The sequence below is a fragment of the Dermacentor andersoni genome, chromosome 5, assembly GCF_023375885.2.
Source record: "Dermacentor andersoni chromosome 5, qqDerAnde1_hic_scaffold, whole genome shotgun sequence".
Taxonomy (NCBI): Eukaryota; Metazoa; Arthropoda; class Arachnida; order Ixodida; family Ixodidae; genus Dermacentor; species Dermacentor andersoni.
In genome coordinates, this window is record NC_092818.1 from 191,344,438 (window position 1) to 191,365,652 (window position 21,215).

General features: G+C 43.0%; 1 protein-coding gene across 3 annotated transcripts in view; it reads left to right on the plus strand.

Moving 5' to 3' along the window:
- The first annotated feature begins 996 nt into the window (after positions 1–996).
- Positions 997–21,215, plus strand: part of Moca-cyp (nuclear cyclophilin protein Moca-cyp) — a 54,358-nt gene continuing 34,139 nt past the window's right edge. For all 3 annotated transcript variants that reach the window (XR_008612773.1, XM_050179457.2, XM_050179458.2), the window contains exons 1-8: positions 997–1,067; positions 3,283–3,356; positions 6,113–6,187; positions 6,598–6,705; positions 11,905–11,949; positions 14,313–14,400; positions 14,888–14,917; positions 17,926–18,071. Coding sequence is in view for 2 of the 3 variants with exons in the window: in XM_050179457.2 (XP_050035414.1) it covers positions 3,290–3,356; positions 6,113–6,187; positions 6,598–6,705; positions 11,905–11,949; positions 14,313–14,400; positions 14,888–14,917; positions 17,926–18,071 (559 nt within the window). In the remaining variant the exon portion in view is untranslated. The remainder of the gene's footprint in view (positions 1,068–3,282; positions 3,357–6,112; positions 6,188–6,597; positions 6,706–11,904; positions 11,950–14,312; positions 14,401–14,887; positions 14,918–17,925; positions 18,072–21,215) is intronic.

Genomic DNA, 21,215 nt, shown 5'->3' on the forward strand with positions numbered 1-21,215 from the left:
TTCATTTCTATTTTGCGCGTTTACGCGTCTTCATGGAGAATGGTGGGCATATTTGAAACAGAACAGCGCGGTTTTCACGGGGACAAGCAGGGAGAAACGACACGGACGAGCGCTGTTTTAACGAATGGTGGGCGTTATTCACATTTGTACTAGTAAAGATACCCCCCATTATTTGCATAGAAATGTTACCGTTAAAGTTAAGGTTTCCGTAGTCGCCGGGTGGCGGATCACCCTCTCCTTCAGGTGTGCTCGAGGATGAGAGGAGTCGCCGCCGCTGAGACACCAGGCTATCACGACGAAAGACCACACAAACTTTGAAATTGCCCTGATGGAGAGAGTTCCACTCTCGAAACTGTTGAGGCAAATAAACTTGTCTTCAAGTTTTCGTTTACCACAACGCCTCCCTTGTTCCATCATTTCTTCAAATAACAACTGGGCCATTGATCGCATATCCTCTCCTTATATATATATATATATATATATATATATATATATATATATATATATATATATATATTGTGTGTGTGTGTGTGTGTGTGTGTTTGTGTGTGTGTAAGCGAAGATATGTATGAAACTGATCATAAATCAAATAGCACGTAAAGTGTAGTCAGAATAGTATGAACAGCAAGAAATAAAAAGGACTTTAAAATAATAAAGCGGTATATTTAGTAGTCGACGTCATCATAATTATATCACGGCGGCACTGGAGACCATTTTTCTATGCCGGTTAGGCCAGTGAAAATGTTTTCCTATTTTTCGACAACGTCTTCACTTTTCTTCACGCTCGACACACTTGCAACGCCTTGCTATATTCTAGGCACTTGCCCAACATTCAAATTCCGCGCCACTTGAACCAGCTTTGGCAATGACATTATCTAAAACGAGTACTGATCGTAAACGTAACAAGCTAGTCAGGTATAAAGTATATATATATACAACTAACAAAAAAGGAACATTATTTTATGAAAATGTGAACATATGTTGACGGTAAATTGACAACATCGCTTTTGCCGTTGGCAACAAAGGACATCGCCGAGCATTCAGTTTTTGGAGTTTACCGATGCTGGGTAAGGTTTCTTCGCTGTTTACAAATTGTCGGTGACTTCAGCTTCATAGGAAAGAGTTATTTTCTTTACACTAAGAATGTACGGAATTGTATGATTAGAGAGGCAAACCTAACGGCTGTTTCATAACCTTTGAAAACACGAATTTTTGATGCCTCGCCGGTGTCAGCTACGATTTTTCCAACATGGCAGCGAACCATGCTCGGGCGCTCGGTATTTTTACCTGTGTATATAATACGGAAAGCGCTGTATATATCATCGCAAAATACTGTCCGAAGTTTGTACAAACTGAATACGCGCGATCGGTTACTTGGATTTGTCTTCATTGGCTGCAAACGAAGCATATAAGCAGACTAGCGTTGGCTCGGACGCCGGGTAGTCGTTTCCGACGTGATGAAATCAATGCTTTCAATATTTTGCTCGTGAGGCTGCACTGGATTTTCTGAGTTTCTGTTGGGTTCTCGCCATCCGGTATTGTCACTTTAGCGTTTCAGTTACTTTTGGTCTTTGCTTGCAAGCTTCATCAAAGTTCTCCGCCCTTTGAGAACGCGCGCGATCGTTTCAAAACGGACTACGTCATAGCTTGGTTGCGTACTGTTTTCCACGCTAGGCACGGAATTCGACAGCGTGTTGCGTCTGGCCCTGCCAGATATGTTGCCTGTTTGTTTAAGATATTGAGGCTAACAACACAAAACTGCCGGCCTATTTCCCATTTCGGTTGCTGTGTTGAGTGCACGCGTTCATTTTTGAGAGCGGGCGTTGTGCTCACAGCTGAACTTATACATAGTGTGTGCGCTGTTACATGCTTAAGAAGTGTAACAGCCAGCGGCAACAAGCCGTTGCGACCATACACACCGTACACAAATGACGCTAGCGCGCTTGCTGTTGCGTGTGCGACATTTTATGTGTGTGGCCGGAACGAAGGCAATCTCGCATTCAGACTTAACTTACGGTGCCGCATTGCACGCGGCACAGCTCCTTTTTGAGTCATTAAGTCGCAGAAGACATTTCTGCACACATGTTAACATGGTATTCATTGAATGATGAACTTGGAACATATCACTAATGATACGGTTTTGGGATAACTGCAATGCCAAAAGGTTAAGGTCGTACGCATACAAATATTTAACTGTGCTTACAAAACAATAATTGCATGCTGTGCAGCCTATCAGTGAAAGCTGCTTTCTAGAAGCAGCGCTTCCACAGAATAACTGTTTTGTTCAGTGAATTTTACATACATAATTTTACAGTACTGAGCAGTGTACGCCAGTTTGAACAACCCATGTTTTGCTTCTTCGCATTTTTACATCAGTATACTGTGAATTGCTAAAAGGAGGACTTACATAAAGTGTTTGTCTTGTTTTTATTTGTTTATTAGATAGCTTTGACCCAGTAATTATACTATAAAGGCTTAATTCCTCAAGAGCGCAACAAATAATTGTCACCTTTTAAAGCTACAAGTTTTAAAGTGCAAGCGAAGGGCAGTGCAGCTTCGGTCGTTAAAAAGAAGACTATTCACGCCACTGAAATCTGATGTGGTAGTCTCTTGGCACCCGACACAACCGACATATGCACACACAGAAACACACCATGACCATGATGCTGACAGTTGAGTCAATTCAGGGCTTAACAGAACATGAGGAGAGAGCAGGTTGCCTTGCAAGAGATGTGCACAGATCAAGATATGCACAGTTTTGGCTAGTTTGGTAGCTCACAGTTGCATGGTCATTGTATATTGGAGGCAGTGCACTTGGTGTGCATCTTTAATTTTTGCGCCAGTACTCCTGTAAGCTTGGTTGTTTGAATGGCTTTGGAAAAAGCAGTAAGAGCATGTGGCAGGTCACATCAATAGTTGTGTGCACAGGTATGCCAAGTATAGTTTAAACATACTTGGAGAGAATAAATATGTTTATTTTATGTAAAATATATTACCTTATGTCTCAGCCCATTCCCTTCATTGTCACGCTGGCTTTATTTTACCTGGAGACATTCATTTGCTGCTGCTTTACACGAGGAAAATGGCAGAGGTGTGTGTGAGGCAAAAAAGAAACGGGTATAAAATAAAAAAAATGCAAACAGAGCTCAATTATCTGACCAGCATTTCAAGAAAACTAGTGTTATACTAAATGGTTATAACTTTTGTTGGCTTTGTGAGGCCTTGCATTGTGAGCCTTTGCCAAAGCCAGTGCCTGCAACAGTGCATTGTGATTTCGTGCAGATGAAAGATGACCATAGAGAAAAAACGATACAACCCTCGCTGCTTCTTTGATGTGCAGATCGGGGACGAGTCTGGTAAGTCACAGTGGTTTGGGCCCGGGAAGTCGCTTCTTGGGTTGTTACAGATGGGTTTCAGGGGACCAGAGTAGCAGAAAAAGAATTTTAAATGAATCAGTAGCATCTAAACATAGGATATTGGGGGTAATAATGGAAACCCCATCACTTAGATTGGCCATTGGTGGAATGGGTGACACAAAATTAATAGAACACAAAAGAGAAAAATTGTCTTCCACACAACTGTATCACACAAAAATACAAAGGAAAACAGTATTGGTTTCCTTTGAAGCTTTGTGCTGCAGTCAGGTGGATGACAATTTTTCCCTTTCATGAACTTTCCTCCACCTTGCGGGCTTTTGGAGAACTCATTTGCCAAAAATAATAAAATTGAAAAAAAAAAATATACAGGATACGGTCTGGGGTGTTAAAGCATGTAGTGCACAGTACATTAATTGCTTTGTATCTTGGTTCTGAGGATTAGATTAATTTCTTTTGTAAAATATAAGATGATGCCATTATAGAGTCAAACAGAGTCTTAAGTTTGGAGAATTCAAGTTTATGGTTCAGGGAACTTATTGACATATTTCTGCTGGTGCTCAATCAGCGTTGGTGCTCACTATTTCCGGAATTCCAGTTCAGTATTTTGACCTGCTGCATCACTTGGTAGGATGGGCATTAAAATGCCAACTGCAATGAAACATTACTGTATAGACTTGCGCAAGGGCTGCACCCCTAACGCAGAAGCAATCACTTTTGATGCTCCATGCTGCGCACATGCATCGGCAAATTTTCATGCGCTGCTCGTTTCCGCATGCTGCTACTAGATGGCGAGAGCTGTGTGTTGGTCTCTGATGCAATGGATCCGGGGTGTGCACGAGTCGCCGGCTGTGCCGACACCCTTTTGACTAAAAAGTTTCAGTCCTGACTAAAAAGTTAGGACTGTCACAACTAAAATGTTTCAGTCCCGTGTAGGGGCCGCACCTCATCAAAAATTTTGCAAATATGTGTGGCCCTTACACGAGTCTGTATGGTACTTTGGCTGAATTGGATATAAATGACTAGTATGCACTACTGAAGCAATCTAGGTAATGCTGCAGGACCAGGTATAAACAGATGCTTGCACCTGGTGGTTAGGAGATGTGATGCAGATCCCTGCACATCGCCTTCTAGATTTTCATCGTGCCACAGCCACTGCCTAATCTTGGGGGGTCATGCATAAAAGTCACAGTAGTTTTGTACATTCTGGCTTTGGGTTATTTTTGGCAAGCGGTAATTCTGGGGTGTTTTGCTTTCTTTCGGTTTTGGTACCAAAGGCATCTCTTTTCATGACACATCGACTCCACTCATTTCAAACCTAAAATTTTGCAAGGAGGCTGCTCTATACCTACAACATCAGAAACTAGGCTTTATGGTGTCCAAACTTTCGTAGTAGTTGGTCTTTAATACCCTTTGCTAGTTCTAGACAGTCTAGTGCTGGTGCTTTCACAATGTCTCCAGCCTACGCTTGGGAAATCTTGCATACATCTTCTTTTTGGCAGTTTAGCAGGATGACCTTGCCTATTCTTTATTGGCTTTTTGTGGGGTACTGCATCTCGAAGTTGGTTTTCCTGATGCAAAGGCTGTATTCCAACTTAGCGCTGCCTAAATTGTAACACTTCGTCTTTTTAACTATCTTTGTGTTTCCTCGCCCTACTGTACACACTCTCTTGTCTTCCTCCCCTATTGGGGGTGGGGAAGAGAGAGCTGTATAAATTCTACCTAGAAAAGTAGTTGCTGCCCTGATAAAGACAAGTATTTATTGAAACATTGTCTCCAGTCACTTCCCTTGTTCATCCACCGTTGAAACTTGACGAAGTCGTGATCAAGGAAATTAAGGTAGATTCACGCAGTGCTTGTGTGTGAACATACCTTAATTTTGTTGTCCTTGTCTTTGTTAGTACTGTTTGCATCAAGTATGAATGTACACCAGTTCGTCCAAGTTCCTCTGCTACTCCACTGTTGATCACTTCTCAGTGTGATAAGCATTTAGTTTGGTCCCGAGTGGTTTGCTGTAACAGGTTCCTACTGTACTTCCTGAAGGTGACGGCTAGTGTTCATACTTTTCGGAAAGCTTGAGTGTTGCAGAGGAAGCTTAAGCACAGCACCGCTGGATGGCTTAAACTTATCCCAGGTCATAAAACATAATTACTATATTTTTCACTGAGGGTGTACATGTGGAAGCAAAAGTCTGGAGACCATGACTGCCACAGATAACTTTTTTCGCAGCCTAAGCGTGCACCTTGAAATCGAGTGGTGCAGTGTACAGGCTGATGTTCAACCAATGAAACACATATCCTGTTTGGTAATGCCAGAAGAAAATTAAGTTATTTTGATGGCTGCCATTGTTCACAAACCTTTTCTCCCGATGGCATCATTGTGTGCAGTATGAAGAGAGCTCTGAACCAATAAGTATGCCTGGTGCACAAATTCAAACGTGAAATTTGAACATGCATGATGTCATGCTGTGTAGTAGTAGGTCCCGTGGAAGTTTTATATTTCTTTGCATACATTAACCAAATGTTTCCTGTCATGTTACGTGGTGCTGTATGTGATTAAAAATTAGTTTTTGGCACAAACATTCTGTCATGTGGTAATACCTTAAATATACTGTAGGCTTACCTTAAGCTATGTTGCCATGTGAATTGGAGTCTGTATGTTCACTTTGGACATATGCCTCACATACGCATGAGTGAGACTAAGGGCTCTGTAATAGTTTTCTTTTCTCTCTGTTGCAGCGGGAAGGATTGTTTTTGAACTGTTTGCAGACGTCTGTCCTATCACATGTGAGAACTTCCGGGCCCTTTGCACAGGTTTGTATAGATTTACTATGCTAAGCTTATTTTTGAATTTATATAAATTTATAGAGCTATGTACAAAGGTTGGATGATGTTTCACAAGTTAATTGAGCACAATATATAGACATTATGTAGTGTACACCTTGATGAAGGGTGTTAAACCGAGCTTGTTTAAGCCATATTGAGATTAGCTCTTGTTTTCTGTTTATCTTTTATTTTGGCTAAGCCCTCTGCCAGTGAGTGTGCCTTTTGGAAATCTGGACACAGGCTCTGTAGCTAGCTAAGAATGCACCCTGCTGCTAGTGACCCTCAATAAGCAAGTGTTTGACAACAGTGTCTGCTGTGAAGACACCACCTGCAGTTTAACTTCTGTTACCTTATACCTAGTAGTAACTCACTAGCTTTCTTTTAATTTCATTCTTCAGGAGAATGTGGCATAGGAAAGACAACGGGCAAGCCACTCCACTACAAAGGTGCAAAGTTTCACCGTGTCATTCGCAGCTTTATGATCCAGGGGGGAGACTTCTCTGTTGGTAAGCAACACTGTCTTCTTTTTACCTTTTTGTTGAATACCTGACGTGACTCTGAACAGTTGTTGTAAATATAATGCTAGCAGTTCTTCTCTCTCTTTCTTTTCTCAGTAGCTGGAGGATGAACAATGCAAGTGTGCCTTCAAGATAGATTAATAAAGCCTTCACATGCCTAGTGACATACACATATTTGATGGAACGTGCAGTCACGTGTGTCTGAGCTTTGCATTTTTGTTCTCTGGTTTATGTAAGGTGCACTAATAGGCATTAAGTTAGTGCAAAACACTGGACTCCTGAAAATGGCACTATACATGTCATCACGCTTGCAATGCCCTTGTTGGCGACTGCGCTGAGAAAAATATTGCTGTTACTAGTGGTGTCAAAACAGCTTACAGTTGTTCATTTGCTCGTGTCATACGTGGCAATGTAAACTTAAATTTGATGTACGTATTGTGGCGAATAAAGCTTATGGGGCCTTAACTCTTTCGTTACCACACCTATTCAAATCAATCACCAGTGAACAATCCTTTAGATGGCCAATTGCGACTTATTGGAGCCGTTTCTTATTCATATAAGGCCATTAAGTAGTTAGTACAGGCACTGCACTTTCAGAATAACTTTAAATTTTCGCACTCCGGCGATGTCGTGATTTTTGACGGACGTTTTTGCAAACTAATGTGCGTATGTTGTAGCGAAAAGAGGCGTGGCTGTCACCTTCTACTGCACTCGAAAAAAAAAGCATGCCACTCACGATTACGCCGTACTAGCATAAAGATCTTGTAATCAAATGACTCCCAGCGCATCACGAATTAAATTATGTCACCGGCTTTGCTGTCCAACAGTGTCGAGCGGTGATAATTATCCGAATATGACGCCGCCTGTTCACTAGTGAGCTTCGGTTTGGACTCCGAGTCATTTTATTCCACTAAAGTATATTTCTGAAGGTCCGCCACATGTCCAAATGTGGACCTGGCTTTTGCAACCAGTTTTCAAGAGTTTCGGTAATGTTTCTCGCGTAAAATTTCAGCAAGGAGCGCTGCCGGTGTCACTGTGCAGTTATCGAAAGCCGTTCCCATGGCGTCGTCCCGTGCAGCTGCATTGCGAGAAAAGCGTCCTGCTCGAAACTGTGCTGCACCCCCACTTGAATTTAGTGATGAGGACTCGAATTATGATTCTGAAGATGACAGTAAAGCAGATTCAAGCTCTGACGGTGAATGTGTTGAGTCAGCATCGGACATCTGCAGCTGTTCACTAGCAAATTTCCTTTATGGCCTTGAGCCGTCTCCTTCCTTGTGCTCGCTTATCTGCTGATCTTTTTTCACGACCTGAGAGCTCAACTGATTATCTTCAGGGTGCATACTTTGCTTGGTTATGACGTGCTGCCATCGGGAGTAAAGAAACTTCTGTTCACGCCAAGAAGGCCCAGCACTATGGATCAGCACAACACATCTTACAACAGTATGGGATTTCTTTCTACTCTTCTTCTCTGCAGAGGTGATAAAGACAATGTGCAAAAATGCAAATAGATATGCTTGGATGCATAATCTTGTAGTTGCCCGGCTACGCTGAAAGCAAATTGTCCTGGAAGAGTTGCATGGCTCTAGACAAACTGGTGAAGCAAGTTCCTTGGACTTCTCATCGGACCATCCTCAGAAGGTGCCGAAAAGGCGGAACTGCAAAATGGGCTACGAAAACCTCAAAGTTCAACAAAAACCATGCGTTTTGTGGGAAAATTGTGGAGTTCATCTATGCTTCACAAAATCCAGGAACTGCTTCATTGCATGGCATGACCGATGAACTGGTCTTAGTTTCATTTCTGTATCGGAAGAATGGCGGTGTACTGAGAATTTCATTTTTTAGACACTATTCCTAGTTTATCTTTGAAATGTATATTCTGAATTTTCTTTGATATTTATATTGTCATGCCGTGGGCAGCTCCAGTTATATTGCTCAAGAAGAAAGATGACTCATGGTGATTCTGTGCCGCCTACAGGTGCCTAAACGCAGTGACAAAGAAGGATGTGTATCCTCTCCTGCGTATAGATGACGCCATTGACTGTTTGCATTCTGCCTCGTAATTCTCCTCTGTCGATCTGCACTCGGGCATACCCAGACAAGGAGAAGACTGTCTTCATAACGCCTGATGGACTCTTCAAGTTTAACATAATGCCTTTTGGTCTGTGTAATGCTCTGGCAACATTTTTATGGACATGGATTTTATGGACAACATTTTTATGGATTTATGGACATGATTCTGTACACACTGTGGTGGGAAATATGCGTGTGTTACCTGGACGACCTTGTCAGTTACGGCAAGACATTTCACGAGCACAACCAACGACTGGAAGTTGTCCTGGACTGCATACGGCAAGCTGGACTGATATTAAACTCCAAAAAGTGCCACTTTGGTGAGCATCAGACACTTGTTTTGGGTTTCCTCGTCGACAAAGAAAGCATCCGTCCAGACCCGCAGAAGCTTGCAGCCATTCGTGGCTTCCACCAGCTGGAGACGGCGAAAGACCTCAGCAGTTTCCTGGAATTATGTTCGTACTTTCGCCGTTTTATTAAGGACTTTGCACGCCTAGCTCAGCTGCTCACGGCACTCCTTCACAAGGACACACCGTTTATATGGACTACTGAGTGTGAGTCTGCATTCCGTCAACTAAAATTTCTGCTCACCGCAGCTCAAATTTTGTGCCACTTTGATCCTGAGGCCCCAACTGAGCTTCATACCGATGCTAGTGGTCTAGGCGACGGAGCAGTACTCATACATATACATGGCGGACGCAAACAAGTCATCGCCTACGCAAGCCATACTCTTAACAAGGCTGAGCGGAATTATACCGTAACCGTATTGGAATGCCTCGCGGTAGTCTTCGCCACTCACAAGTTTTGACCATACTTGTATGGCCACCACTTCACAATAGTGATAAACCACCATTCTCTTTGTTGGTTGGTTGGACTATGCGATCCATCTAGCCGATTGGCTCGGTGGTTATTACGGCTTCAAGAATACAGCTGTTTCATCACGTATGAGAGTGGTCGCTGTCGCACTGATGCTGATTGTTTATCTCACCTTCGGTCAGCAAGCATGCGAGATACGGACGATGATTTAGATGAATACCTCCTTACTATCTCTAAACAGTTTCCTGATGCGACCGCCTTCAAGCGTGAGCAAAAGCATGACCCTTCCATTAGACCTATTCTTGACGCCGCTTGGTCACCAGCACGAGGCTCACCTTCATTAAATTGTTGATGGTTTATTGTATAAGATGAATTATTCTGCTCATGGCGCTCCACTTCTCGTGGTTCCCCAAACATTGAGAGCTATGATTCTTCAGGCCATGCACGATTACATCACGTCAGGCCACCTTGGCTTTGCTTAGATGCTCCACCAACTGCGCCAACGTTTCTATTGCCCAAGCTCTGGAAGACGGCGAAGTAGCACGTTTCCAGCTGTGCAGTTTGCCAACAACATAAGCAGTTAACGCCTTCTGCGGGTACCCTGCAGCCAGTTAAGCCCTCGACCATGCCATTTGAAAAAGTTGGTCTCGACTTGCTGGGTTCGTTCCCCAAGTCTACTACCAGATGTCGCTGGATTATTGTGTGTGTGGACTATTTGACCCACTATACTGAGACGGTGGCACTTGCTTCGGCCACAGCAGCTGACGTGTCATCTTTCCTGCTATACTCCATGATGCTCCGCCATGGTGCTCCATGCATTGTGATTAGTGATCATGGACGGCAGTTTACTGCGGACGTTGTTAAAGAACTACTACGTCATTGTAGATGGGATTACTGGCACTCGACCCCTTACCGCCCGCAAACAAATGGCCTCACTGAGCCCACGAATCGTACCCTGACCAACATGCTTGCCATGTATGTCTCCACAAATCACTAAAATTGGGATTCTTTTTTACCATTTGTTACGTACGCTTACAATACTGCCAACCATGAAGTCACAGGTTATGCACCTTTCTTCATTATGCGCGCAACCCCCAAAGCTTTATCGACACTATCCTTCCCTGCTCTCCACATGATGACTCTTCCGTAGGCCAGACTTTATGTTGTGTCGAAGAAGCCTGTCGACTGGCCTGCCTCCGGACTCTTTCCTCTCAAGATTGTACCAAGGCTCGTTATGACGCTCGACATATGCTCGTCACATTTGCTCCAGGGGACTTTGTTTGGCTTTGGACACCGGTACGGAAAAAGGGGCTGTACACAAAATTTCTGTCATGGTACACTGGCCCATACGTCATACTGAAACACTTGAGTGAAGTGACATAGGTCATCGTAAGACTGACTTCGCACCACCTGCGGTCACAAACGCAAGTCATGCACGTTGCCTGATTTAAACTGTACCACTATCGGGCTACGAAGCTGTCACGCTGCATGACACAGCTGAAGGAAGAGAAAGTAGAGGTCTGCATGAGGAGCTGGCTGCTGCCTGTTCGCCTTGCATGACTATCCTGTCCCTTGTTCTATGCTAACCACCTATCATATTGTATAAACCCATCCCATCTGTAACAATTTCTTTGAAGATATGTTTTTTTATTGTTTTGATCAACTGGCGGCAATAATAGCCGTTTCTAGAATTTTTGTTTTATTTTATAATTTTTTTTGGCAACGTATGTTTTTGGAAAGAGCATTTCATATGCACAATATGCTATGCTGCGGTGTGTGCTGGAATATTATATGTTGTGGTAAATAACTTTTTTCTGAGACCTATAAAAACAACCATTTTCTCGCGGTAACGAAAGAGTGAATGAGGCGTCAATATCTCCTGTCAAATGTGCCCTACAAGAGCCCTGTTGGTCCTTCCCAGCACTTCGCTCCTTTATAATTTTTTAAACACATGTGCCTTGAGATACACAAAAGAAAACTGTTGAAAGTTGTTATACTGGCCAAATTGTCTCCCTTGGCAGCGCAGAAAATAAACCTTACGTTCAGTCGTGTTGGCTGCTAAGCACACTGAATTACAGACTTCTTAACAAACAACTCCTTTGCCAATTCTTGCACTACGAAATCAGAATTGATTCCTGTTGCGGCAGGCCTTTCATTATGGCACAAATAATATGTGGATAACTCGGAAAACATGCAGAGAGAACCTGTAGTGTTTGTTTCACCTCTGGACGTACGCTGTTTATGATTCGCTGTGCTGACTGATGATTTGCCTGTCATTCTTTCTATTGGTGTTGCCAGGTAATGGAAGCGGTGGGGAATCCATCTATGGTGGGACCTTCAAAGGTGCGTTCCATGTTCTTTATTGATAAGGCTTAGCTGAAGTTGGGTTGTTCGGGCCTGCATGCCATAGAGGGAACATGCACTAACAGCACTTGGGGTCAGAAATGCATTATATATCAGAAAAATATAGAGTTCAAGTCACTCTTAACCATCTGTTATGCAGTACCGGATAGGAGGCAGCCTTTCCTGACTCCTGTTTTTCTTCCCGCAGAACTGAATGTATACATATAGCTTGGCTTAGAATACAGCTGCTGAAAGAAGCTAGTCAATGAGTATGCTTCTTGATGGTGTGCATGAGTGGAGGAGCGTCTGGCAGAGGTGACGGGGAGGGGGAGAACAGTTAAGAAAGTAAAAGAAACTTGCTACAGCTGCCATTGTGTAAAGGGAGTGTTCAAGCATTAGCCATGGTGCAGGCTAGGCGATTTCGTTTCCAATCTCAAGCCTGCTGAATTGCTTGAGGGTCTGGAGTTCCTGCATCCTGAATGACATTTCAGTTTGAAGGATGTATTGTAGCATTCTGGTTTAAAATACTACGCTCCTCTTCGATGCTCGAAGTGCTCACTGGCTCTTCAAGTGTACACTGGCACATGCCATGATGTTAAAAACCACACAGGTAATGCGATGCGACTACAAATGCCTGTCACTGACACACAAAAAGACAGGCAAAGCGTGGTCACATCATAGCATAACTTCCTTGATATTGTGGCCGCAATATGGGGGTTCTGCCACCCGTGATGCGTGGAAGGAAACACCATCCATTGGGAGTTGCAGGAAACCAAGATTTGCGCCACGTGACGGAACACTCCTCTTTCATTGGTGGAAGTGCACAGTCATGCACTTCCACCATTGAGAAAGGAGAGTGGAGCAGGTCTGGGAGATGAGAGGTCTGCAGACCATGCCAACAACACGAAACTGAAGAATAAGCTAAGAAAAGCTAATGCTTTAAAAGGAGCTCACTCACACCAGATGTGTTCCACTAAAGTGTGCATGTAGCATCCAGTCAAGTGGATCTACAATGAACGCCTCTACAGTGAAGTGATCTGTATATCGAAGGAATAATTCTGTCCCGGTTCTATTGTGAGATGGGTGCACTACCTTTACAACGAAGCGACTGTGTGATGAACGATTTTTGGAGGCCCCAAGCACTTCGCTATAAAGGTGTGTGACTGTACATGGTTGCAACATTAGGATGCTCATTTGCTGGAATAGGAAATTCTGTGTGAGAGTATATTCTCTTTATTCAAATGTTATTCTCATTATGTATAACATAATTATATCAATTAACATCATGAAATGTGTAGTGCATGCTTAAAAGAATGTTGTGCTTGATTCTGGGACAGATCTTAGTTCTTGAAAGCTTATTGAAGGTAGTGAATCATTTTATATCATCAATTTGATTGGTGTTGTGGAACAATTGCCTTGGCACTTGACTAAACGCCGATTTACGGCTCGAGCATAAATCGGCCTTAATCCTTCGCCACAGAGAACATTTGCATAATGCCTTTTAGGAAGATGACTCATCTCAATTATTTCTGTGCATTCTTGCACATTGTTCATAACAGTCCTTTATTTTATCGCTCTTTGGTTTCCTGCTAAAGCAGCACAGGTCTGGTCAAGTTACTGGAAAACAAACTTGGCTTTGTTCCCATTTCAATTATTAACGCTTTTGCTGTCAAGCTGTCTAAAAAAGAAGTATGGAAATTTCCAAATCCTTTTATCCTGCTAAGCTGTTGCAGATTTATTTTAATTAGAAAAGTACTTTGAATGTGCTCTGGTATAGTAATTAATGAAACACTTTTCTACAGAAATGCCATGAGGCTTTCCCTTAGCACATGTTACAGCTAGTGCTTTTAGACACCATGTTAGACTGCATTGGCTTTGGGATCGGCCCATGTTTTTAGCAGAGATGGTGATACCTCCAAATTGGGTTAAGTCCGCCTATGATGCTATTGCATTAAAACGTTCCTAGTACCGTTCGTCATAAATGACACATAATCCAGAATATTGACAACCAGCATGGTTCCTTGGCATGACTTCCAAGATTGGGTGGCATCTTGGACACCATTGTCTGGGATTTACATCATATTTGCTAACCAACAGATGCATGTGTCATCTTCTCAGTTGCTATTCAATTGCTGCTTATAAGAAATTTATACAATTACCAGCCTTACAGCATTGCCAAGTTAGCTTCAGTATTACATTTTTAACTTATTTTGCTGAAGTGAAGTTTTGTTGTCATTGGCCTTGAAGAGAATATGGCAGTTTGGGTGTCGGCTGTGCCGGTGAAGTGGTGACTAAGTTGCAGTCTATTACATTGAAATTCTGTTGACACAGCTGCTTATTCTCTCTGGTCATTTTCAACGCAGATGAGAGCTTTGAGCTCAAGCATGATCAGTCATACCTGCTGTCCATGGCCAACCGGGGCAAGGACACTAATGGATCGCAGTTCTTCGTGTGAGTTAAGCAACTGCTGTGTTTTGTGTTGTCATTTTACAGGGAAATACCCTTTCGAAGAACATCGTTCGAGTAAAGTAATCGGGTAAAGTTATAAAGCCCCAATGGAAATACCACTGTACTTCAAGCAGAATGCAGGAACCTTTTCTTTGTAATTTCCATCGCTCTTTATTCACTCAGTATATCTGCCATTTAGTACAGTTCATGTGCAGGTCATTTGTTTTTTTCCTCTTTTGTTAGCTCTGTTTTGTGTTGTGAAATTAAAAGGTTTCAGTGTCTAAGAGCGGTAAGACTCCATGTTGTCGAACAAAAATGCTCAGAAATGCAGGAGTTCCTCGGAAATGCATTCTTATGTAGGGCTAAGAAGTATTGAGTCCGATGTCATTTGAAGTTTTTAATTGAGTTGTCATTAGAATAATTAGAAGTATTTTATGCAAGTACGACAATATTTTTCTGCACTGACTGTATGTTTTTGTTTAATTTGCAGAACAACACAGCCAACACCTCATCTTGATGGGTAAGCCTCATTTTCTGCCCATCATGTCAAAAACCTAAATGAAATTTGAGGATTATGGTTTTGCAGTAAAAGGCATTTGCAATGATGCATTCATCTGTGGATTGCCATAAACTGGTAAGCAAGCATTTATTTACTTTTAGTACTTGACAAATATGGGTACCACAGAGCAGGAAACGTGGAGTTGAAGCAGTGCTTTGTCATCTGGCCATGGAATGTCGCAGATGCTTCTGAACACTCGGAGCTTGTCACATGCTGACATCATTTATGGTATCATCAGGCCATTATCTTGGCAGCTACAGTTGCTAGGTTCTGGTTGTCGTGAGAACTGAACGTGCTTTCACTCCATGCCAACAGATGCCACCCATCTGCCCTTCTCAGGAGCTGTAAACCTTATCACCAGAAGTATCTGAGAGCTTCTTTACATGCTAAAAATGAATTTAGAACTCTTTTTAAAATGCATGTCAAATGTACTGCTTCTTACTATGAGGATAGAACTTTTTCGTAATAACTGTGCCCTTGTGGTAAATTTTTTTATTGCAATTTCCACTACTGTAGAGCCTTGTTGTCATGATCCCATTATGTATGATTTCCCAGCACCAACATTCGCGATCAAGAACACATAAAATTTTTGGGACCACAACATTCATGTGGGGACGAATTACCAGCGAAGCTGTTCAGGCTGCATACAGTGAAATCTCAATATAATGAACTTCAGAGGACTGCAGTAAATCGTTTGTTATTCTGAAAAGTCACTATAGTGAACGCCACAAAATTTACCATTCCATCCATTAACCCATTAGTTCATAAGTTGTCACCATATGAGCTATCCATGAAAATGTCACAGTTGGCTTCCGGCCCAGCTGTTGTTATTTTCCATAGATTCTGCCTCCACACACTTCCAAAGCACTGTATAATAAGAGTGACGCACGCAAAACAGACGCTGACTCTGAGAAAACTACCGACAAAAGGTAGCTCCATGTTGCCTCCAAAGTGCAATGTTTCTTGCTGTTTGTTTTTCACATTCCTTGCCGTAGGCAGTGCAACTGCATCGCTCGAGGCAGACACTTGACCTATGCCAAAGCGCAAGCACGCGTAAACGACACATTTCCGGAAAGTGCAATGTGTGACCATGTGGCAACCTCGTTAACATCTGCGCAGTGGCGCCATCACTATCTGCCGAAGCAGTTTCACCACACAAAACTTTGCTGATGATGCTGGGGCGTGACTTGAATCTGTTCAGCCAACCTATGCTGGCCTTAACGTCATCTGTTCCTATCATGCAGGCATAATCGAGCACTTTGTGCCGCACAATATCACCGCTAAGGGCAACTTTCTTGGCCCGCATCTCCACGAACCAGGTGTAAACTGCCTTGTCCAAGGCCTCGTGCACCGGCTGAGTCACTTCCTTGTACTTTGCTGACGTCCCCAAAGCTAGTGCTTTGGCTATGGCATCCTTGCTCTTCAATATTGTCAAAAGAGAGCTTGCCAGAATTTCAGATTCTTCCGTGATGACTGACTTTTCTTTCCAGCTTCAGCCTGGGCAATAACTCGAGCCTTCTCTTCTAGCGACAAAAACTTGCGTTTCGTCAGCTGCGACATGCTTCAGCTGACGATCCAACAGCTTCAAGAGACAATGACCAAATGGCATGCAATCGTTCGTTGTCAATCATGTGCACCCTAACGCCTCGTCGTAGCCTACCGGGATTTGATCTCGCAACCACTACTTCATATAGTAATTGGTGTTGTACACTGGAACCATTTTCACGATATTTTGCAGAAAATGAATAATTAGAAATACTATAAAAGTAAAATTATTGTGTGCATGTTATATTTATGTGCACCATTTTCCTTACCAATATGACCCAAAACGTTTCCTTGGAGCTCAGATGCTCCTCCACAAGAGCATGTTGCATCGCCATCACCAACGTGGCATGGTGGCTTTCTGTTTTGTTTACGTTGCGTCATGGCCTGAGCAGCTCCAGTTTGTGTAGTTTTTTAATGCTATCAAGGTCAATGGTTTGTCAAGGCATGAAAAACAGTCTTAGGGGTTTCGATGAGCTGCAATTTAAATAATTTTGCTCATGTCTGCTTTGTAAAAAGTACTAAAAGCTTTACGTGAGAATGTGTCCATGAAGTAGTTCATTTTGGAGGGAATTTCGATGCATAATGTTCTATGGGACATTGACGGGGAATGAAAAAAATTTCGTAGTGGCAAAAATTTCGTTGAAGTAAACTTCGTTGTGCTGGGATTTGACTGTATACTCCTATCTCATGGACACTTTTTAATGGATATTGAGTGTAATGGCCTTTGAGAATTGCAAACTCTAATAAACATTTGGAAGTTGTGTCGCTGCTACATATAAATCCTGTTGGCCATTAAGGTGCCTCATTTATCTGGCACAAGTCCCTGTGCAACCATAACCAGTGATGAACCTACATCCCCAGATGTGACCAGCTCTGAAATTTAAGAACTTAAAGAGCCCATTATCAACGTTTTAGCACTTAAGGTAATACTGTAATATAGTTTTTAGTTGTATTGTCACCTTCATCCATTTTTCAGTGATTGGTTTGATTTGCTTAAGTGTTCTTGCAACAATGAGAATGCTGGCTGTAGTATTTCAAGACCGTGGTATTTTTGTTGAGATGTGGGATTGACAGTCATTGTTGATGAAAGGAAAAAATAATTTTTTTCAGGGTAAATAATATTTTTATTCTTTTCTTTTTCAAATACTTTATTTAAGGTGCACCTATGTAATACAAACCTCCACCTTCCACTCAAAGGCGTTTGAGATTTCAATAGAGTTTCATGTAACTGTTGATACAGTAATCGTTAACCTGACGACTATTGAAGCTGCCTTTGTTAGCAGTCCTTGTTAGTAGTCATCACATTGAATTGACAGGCTTTCAGTACAAAAGCCCTAAGAGGGCCCACGTAACACAAGTTTCAGCGTGGCATCCTCTCTCATCTTGCCTGGTATGACCCTTGATGTGTGTCTCGTGATGTGCAGGGTGCACGTGGTGTTTGGGCACGTGATCAAGGGTGAGGATGTGGTGCAGGCCATTGAGTCCCAGCCTGTTGATGGCAACAGCTGCCCTGTGCAGCCAGTGATCATCGCCAACTGCGGCGAGCTCGTGCTAAAGCGCAAGCACAAAGGTGCGTTTCACGAAGACTCATTGTATCATTGGCACCTTGTTGCTTACTATTGTGGTTAAAGGTTCTTAACATGGTATATCCCAAGAAGTTTCAGAGTTCCTTCCACTCTTGTATCAGAGAAATGTGATGTTAGCTGATGGCCTTTCATGCTGTACTGGGATAGTCTTCCGCTTTGCTTACTAGATATGTAGCTTCCCTCCTTGCTCATTTTCACTGATAACTTTTTGTAGACTCTTAAGGGATGCGGGAGATCAGATCACGAAACTAGAAAAAAAGAGTCTATTTTTGGAAACCACGTGTTTCAGTATCTGCAACGCCTAATCTACATTGTATAAAAATTGTTTGGCTGAAAACGCACTAAAAGTGCCTGAAAAAAAATTTGTTTGTCAGTGTGCAGGGCAAGAAAACAGCTTTAAATCGCACAAAATCACCGCTATCTTGGTATCATTGAAAAACTCAGTTTCGTCGCTCTGCTTCTGAATTCTTTGGTCATCGCCATCTTGTAACTAGCACACAAACACAAAAGAAATGTGGGTCAGGTGGAAGTGGTCACACGGGCCCTCTGATGAAAGCGGGTCTTCGATTGGCTGCCGTGCTGAAAGCCATCGCCCTATTGGTTGCTGTGGCCACAGCGGGCAGCCGTAGTTGTCTGCTTGGCAAACCATGTCAGGCATGCTGGCGTCTTCATTTGATGCGCAGAATTCGGATTTCTGAGAGCAGTCAGGTTAGCGATGGATCGTCGCTCGTTTGAGGAGAAATTTTGGACGAAGCAAGCCTTTGAAAAAAAAAGAAGCGCTCGTCTTCTCCAGTGAGAAAGAGACGGTGATTAGCATCCATGTTTTGCAAACACAGTTGTGAAATTGAGTGCATTCGCTTTGTTAACTTGCAAGAGTTCTAGCAGGAGCCAGCAGGGCGAGAACTTAAAGAGTGCATGCATTGGTGTTGCTTTGTCATACTTTCAGTAGGGGCGTGCGAATATTGAATATCATTGTATCGAACTGAATAGTGAACGTTTGAATCATTTGATTTGCGAATGGTATATCTACTATTAGATTTTTTTGAATATCCCATATATTTGAGGTAGAGAGCTGCACAGTGCCATATGTTGCATGTGCCGCGGAGCACCTCGTGCAAGATGCCGTCCAAGTGAGTGTTTCAGTCATTTATGGTGCAAGGAATGGTGTGCGTGCCGTGGATGGGCTGACGTTGTAGGGACATCGTCACTGTGAGTGCTCGCTGACGTCGGCCTGAGGCGGGGTCACACACACAGCACCCGAACGCCGCAGTTAGCAGAATGACGCTACACTGGCCTGGGCCGCGTCTGCCGGTGCAAGGTTCATCTGGGTAGACAGGTACAATTGAAATGATACTGCTACATGGAGAGAGGGAACGGCAACAAAAGCTGCATGTATTTCGTCAAGTGCGAAAGCATGTGCGAAGATCAAGCCGATTAGCTGGCGATAGGCAACAGATCGTGTTGGACAAGTGGCGACGATCTTCGTGCTGCTTCAACAGCTGTAAATCTAATACCAGTGTCACACATACACTTTTGATCAAAATCGGGGCAGATCCAGATCAGATTTTACACGGCCCAATGATCCGGATAGAATTATTATCATCGGCCGATTGTTGGCAACACTCAGAACTTCACAATGGCTTGGCTACAAATTCAGATTTGCAAAATATGGTTAAATTTTGACAATATTTCAATTTTACAGCTTATTATTGCCGATAAAAAGGTTTTAGTACGTTTTTTATTAAGCTGCCTTCAGTTTTTGTTTTTAGTGTTTTCAGAGTACTGTGCTGATAAAGTTTCATATTAGTATAACTAGAGGGAAATCTGGTGCTGCGATCGTTCGACCATCATGGGAATTATGGGAAGTACAGGCTACGGATTGGCATTCTGTTGACTGGCGAACTAATCTACAAATATTTTTTGGCAGTTTTGGTTTTGCTCCAAGCGCATTTGCTATAACCTGCAGTGGGACTGTGCAACGCAAAGCTTTCTGCCTTTGTTCTGTTGCTCAAAGTGGCGATAGCTTGCTCGGCCAGCGGCTGGGACGATGTTTGTGTCACGGTGGGGTGTCGAAGCCCTGACAAGAAAGCGACGGCATCGTAAACGTTGAAAGAACATGTTTTGACCGTTTGGACCTTGGTTTGTTAAGTGTGTTAGGTTGGCGCTGTAGCATTACGTGCTTTATAAAACATCAGAATAGGAAAAAGAAGGCACTACTGACACAAGAAATAGACAGTTGTACTTCTAGTGGCTTAACAATCAAATTTTATTGAGGGCTTCATTATGCATTGCTCGTTTATGTTCGGATTGAAATGCGTGTTTTAGGACTTTGAGAACACAAACTTACTTGTGGTAGGAAAGGTTGCTGCTTCCTGGCTGTAGTCTAGTGTCGCAAAATGGATAAGTTCAAAGCCACGCCGTAACGCTTCGGAAGCGGTACGTCAACATACAATAAAATGAAGCTACTCGTGGGAGGCCACAAGCGTCCTAGCTAGCCCACGCGGTGACGCCAGCATTGCCAACGTGCTCTTGCACACTAGCACTCACCTCATCCAGGATGGCGCAAAGTTTGAATTATCGGTGGCGGAGCGGATTTCAGTGTGAATTAGCGTGATGCGTTACATATTGCTTTCAATACATTGTTGGACAGACCGTGGTGGCTACTTCGAATTATCCTAACGAGCTTTTACTGTATTCGGTATTCACACACCCGTATATTTTAACTGCATGCTCGATCAATTGATGCTTCATAAATCCCATCACGAGCACTTGCCTGAGGGGTGGGTATGTGAAGGGTGGAATTGATTATTGTTAAGACAGTGATCCTCGATGGCAGAATCAAAGCTCACTAAGTCATTGATCTTTGCAATGTGTCACCACGACTGGATATAGAGTGAATATGTTTGCCCCATGTTGGGCACCAACACCTGGTTGTTCGCTTGTGCTGTCATGCGAACGGTGGTGTGTTTGAACAATCGTGTTCATCCATTCTGACATCCTGCTCCTAGGCCTTGTGAGACGGTCTCACAGAAGCATGGATTGGCGCACGCGCGGAACATCCACGCCGCTTACAGACCCTGAGCCAAAGAGGAAGAACCTCCTCCCTGTCATGCCCGACCATTGCCTCC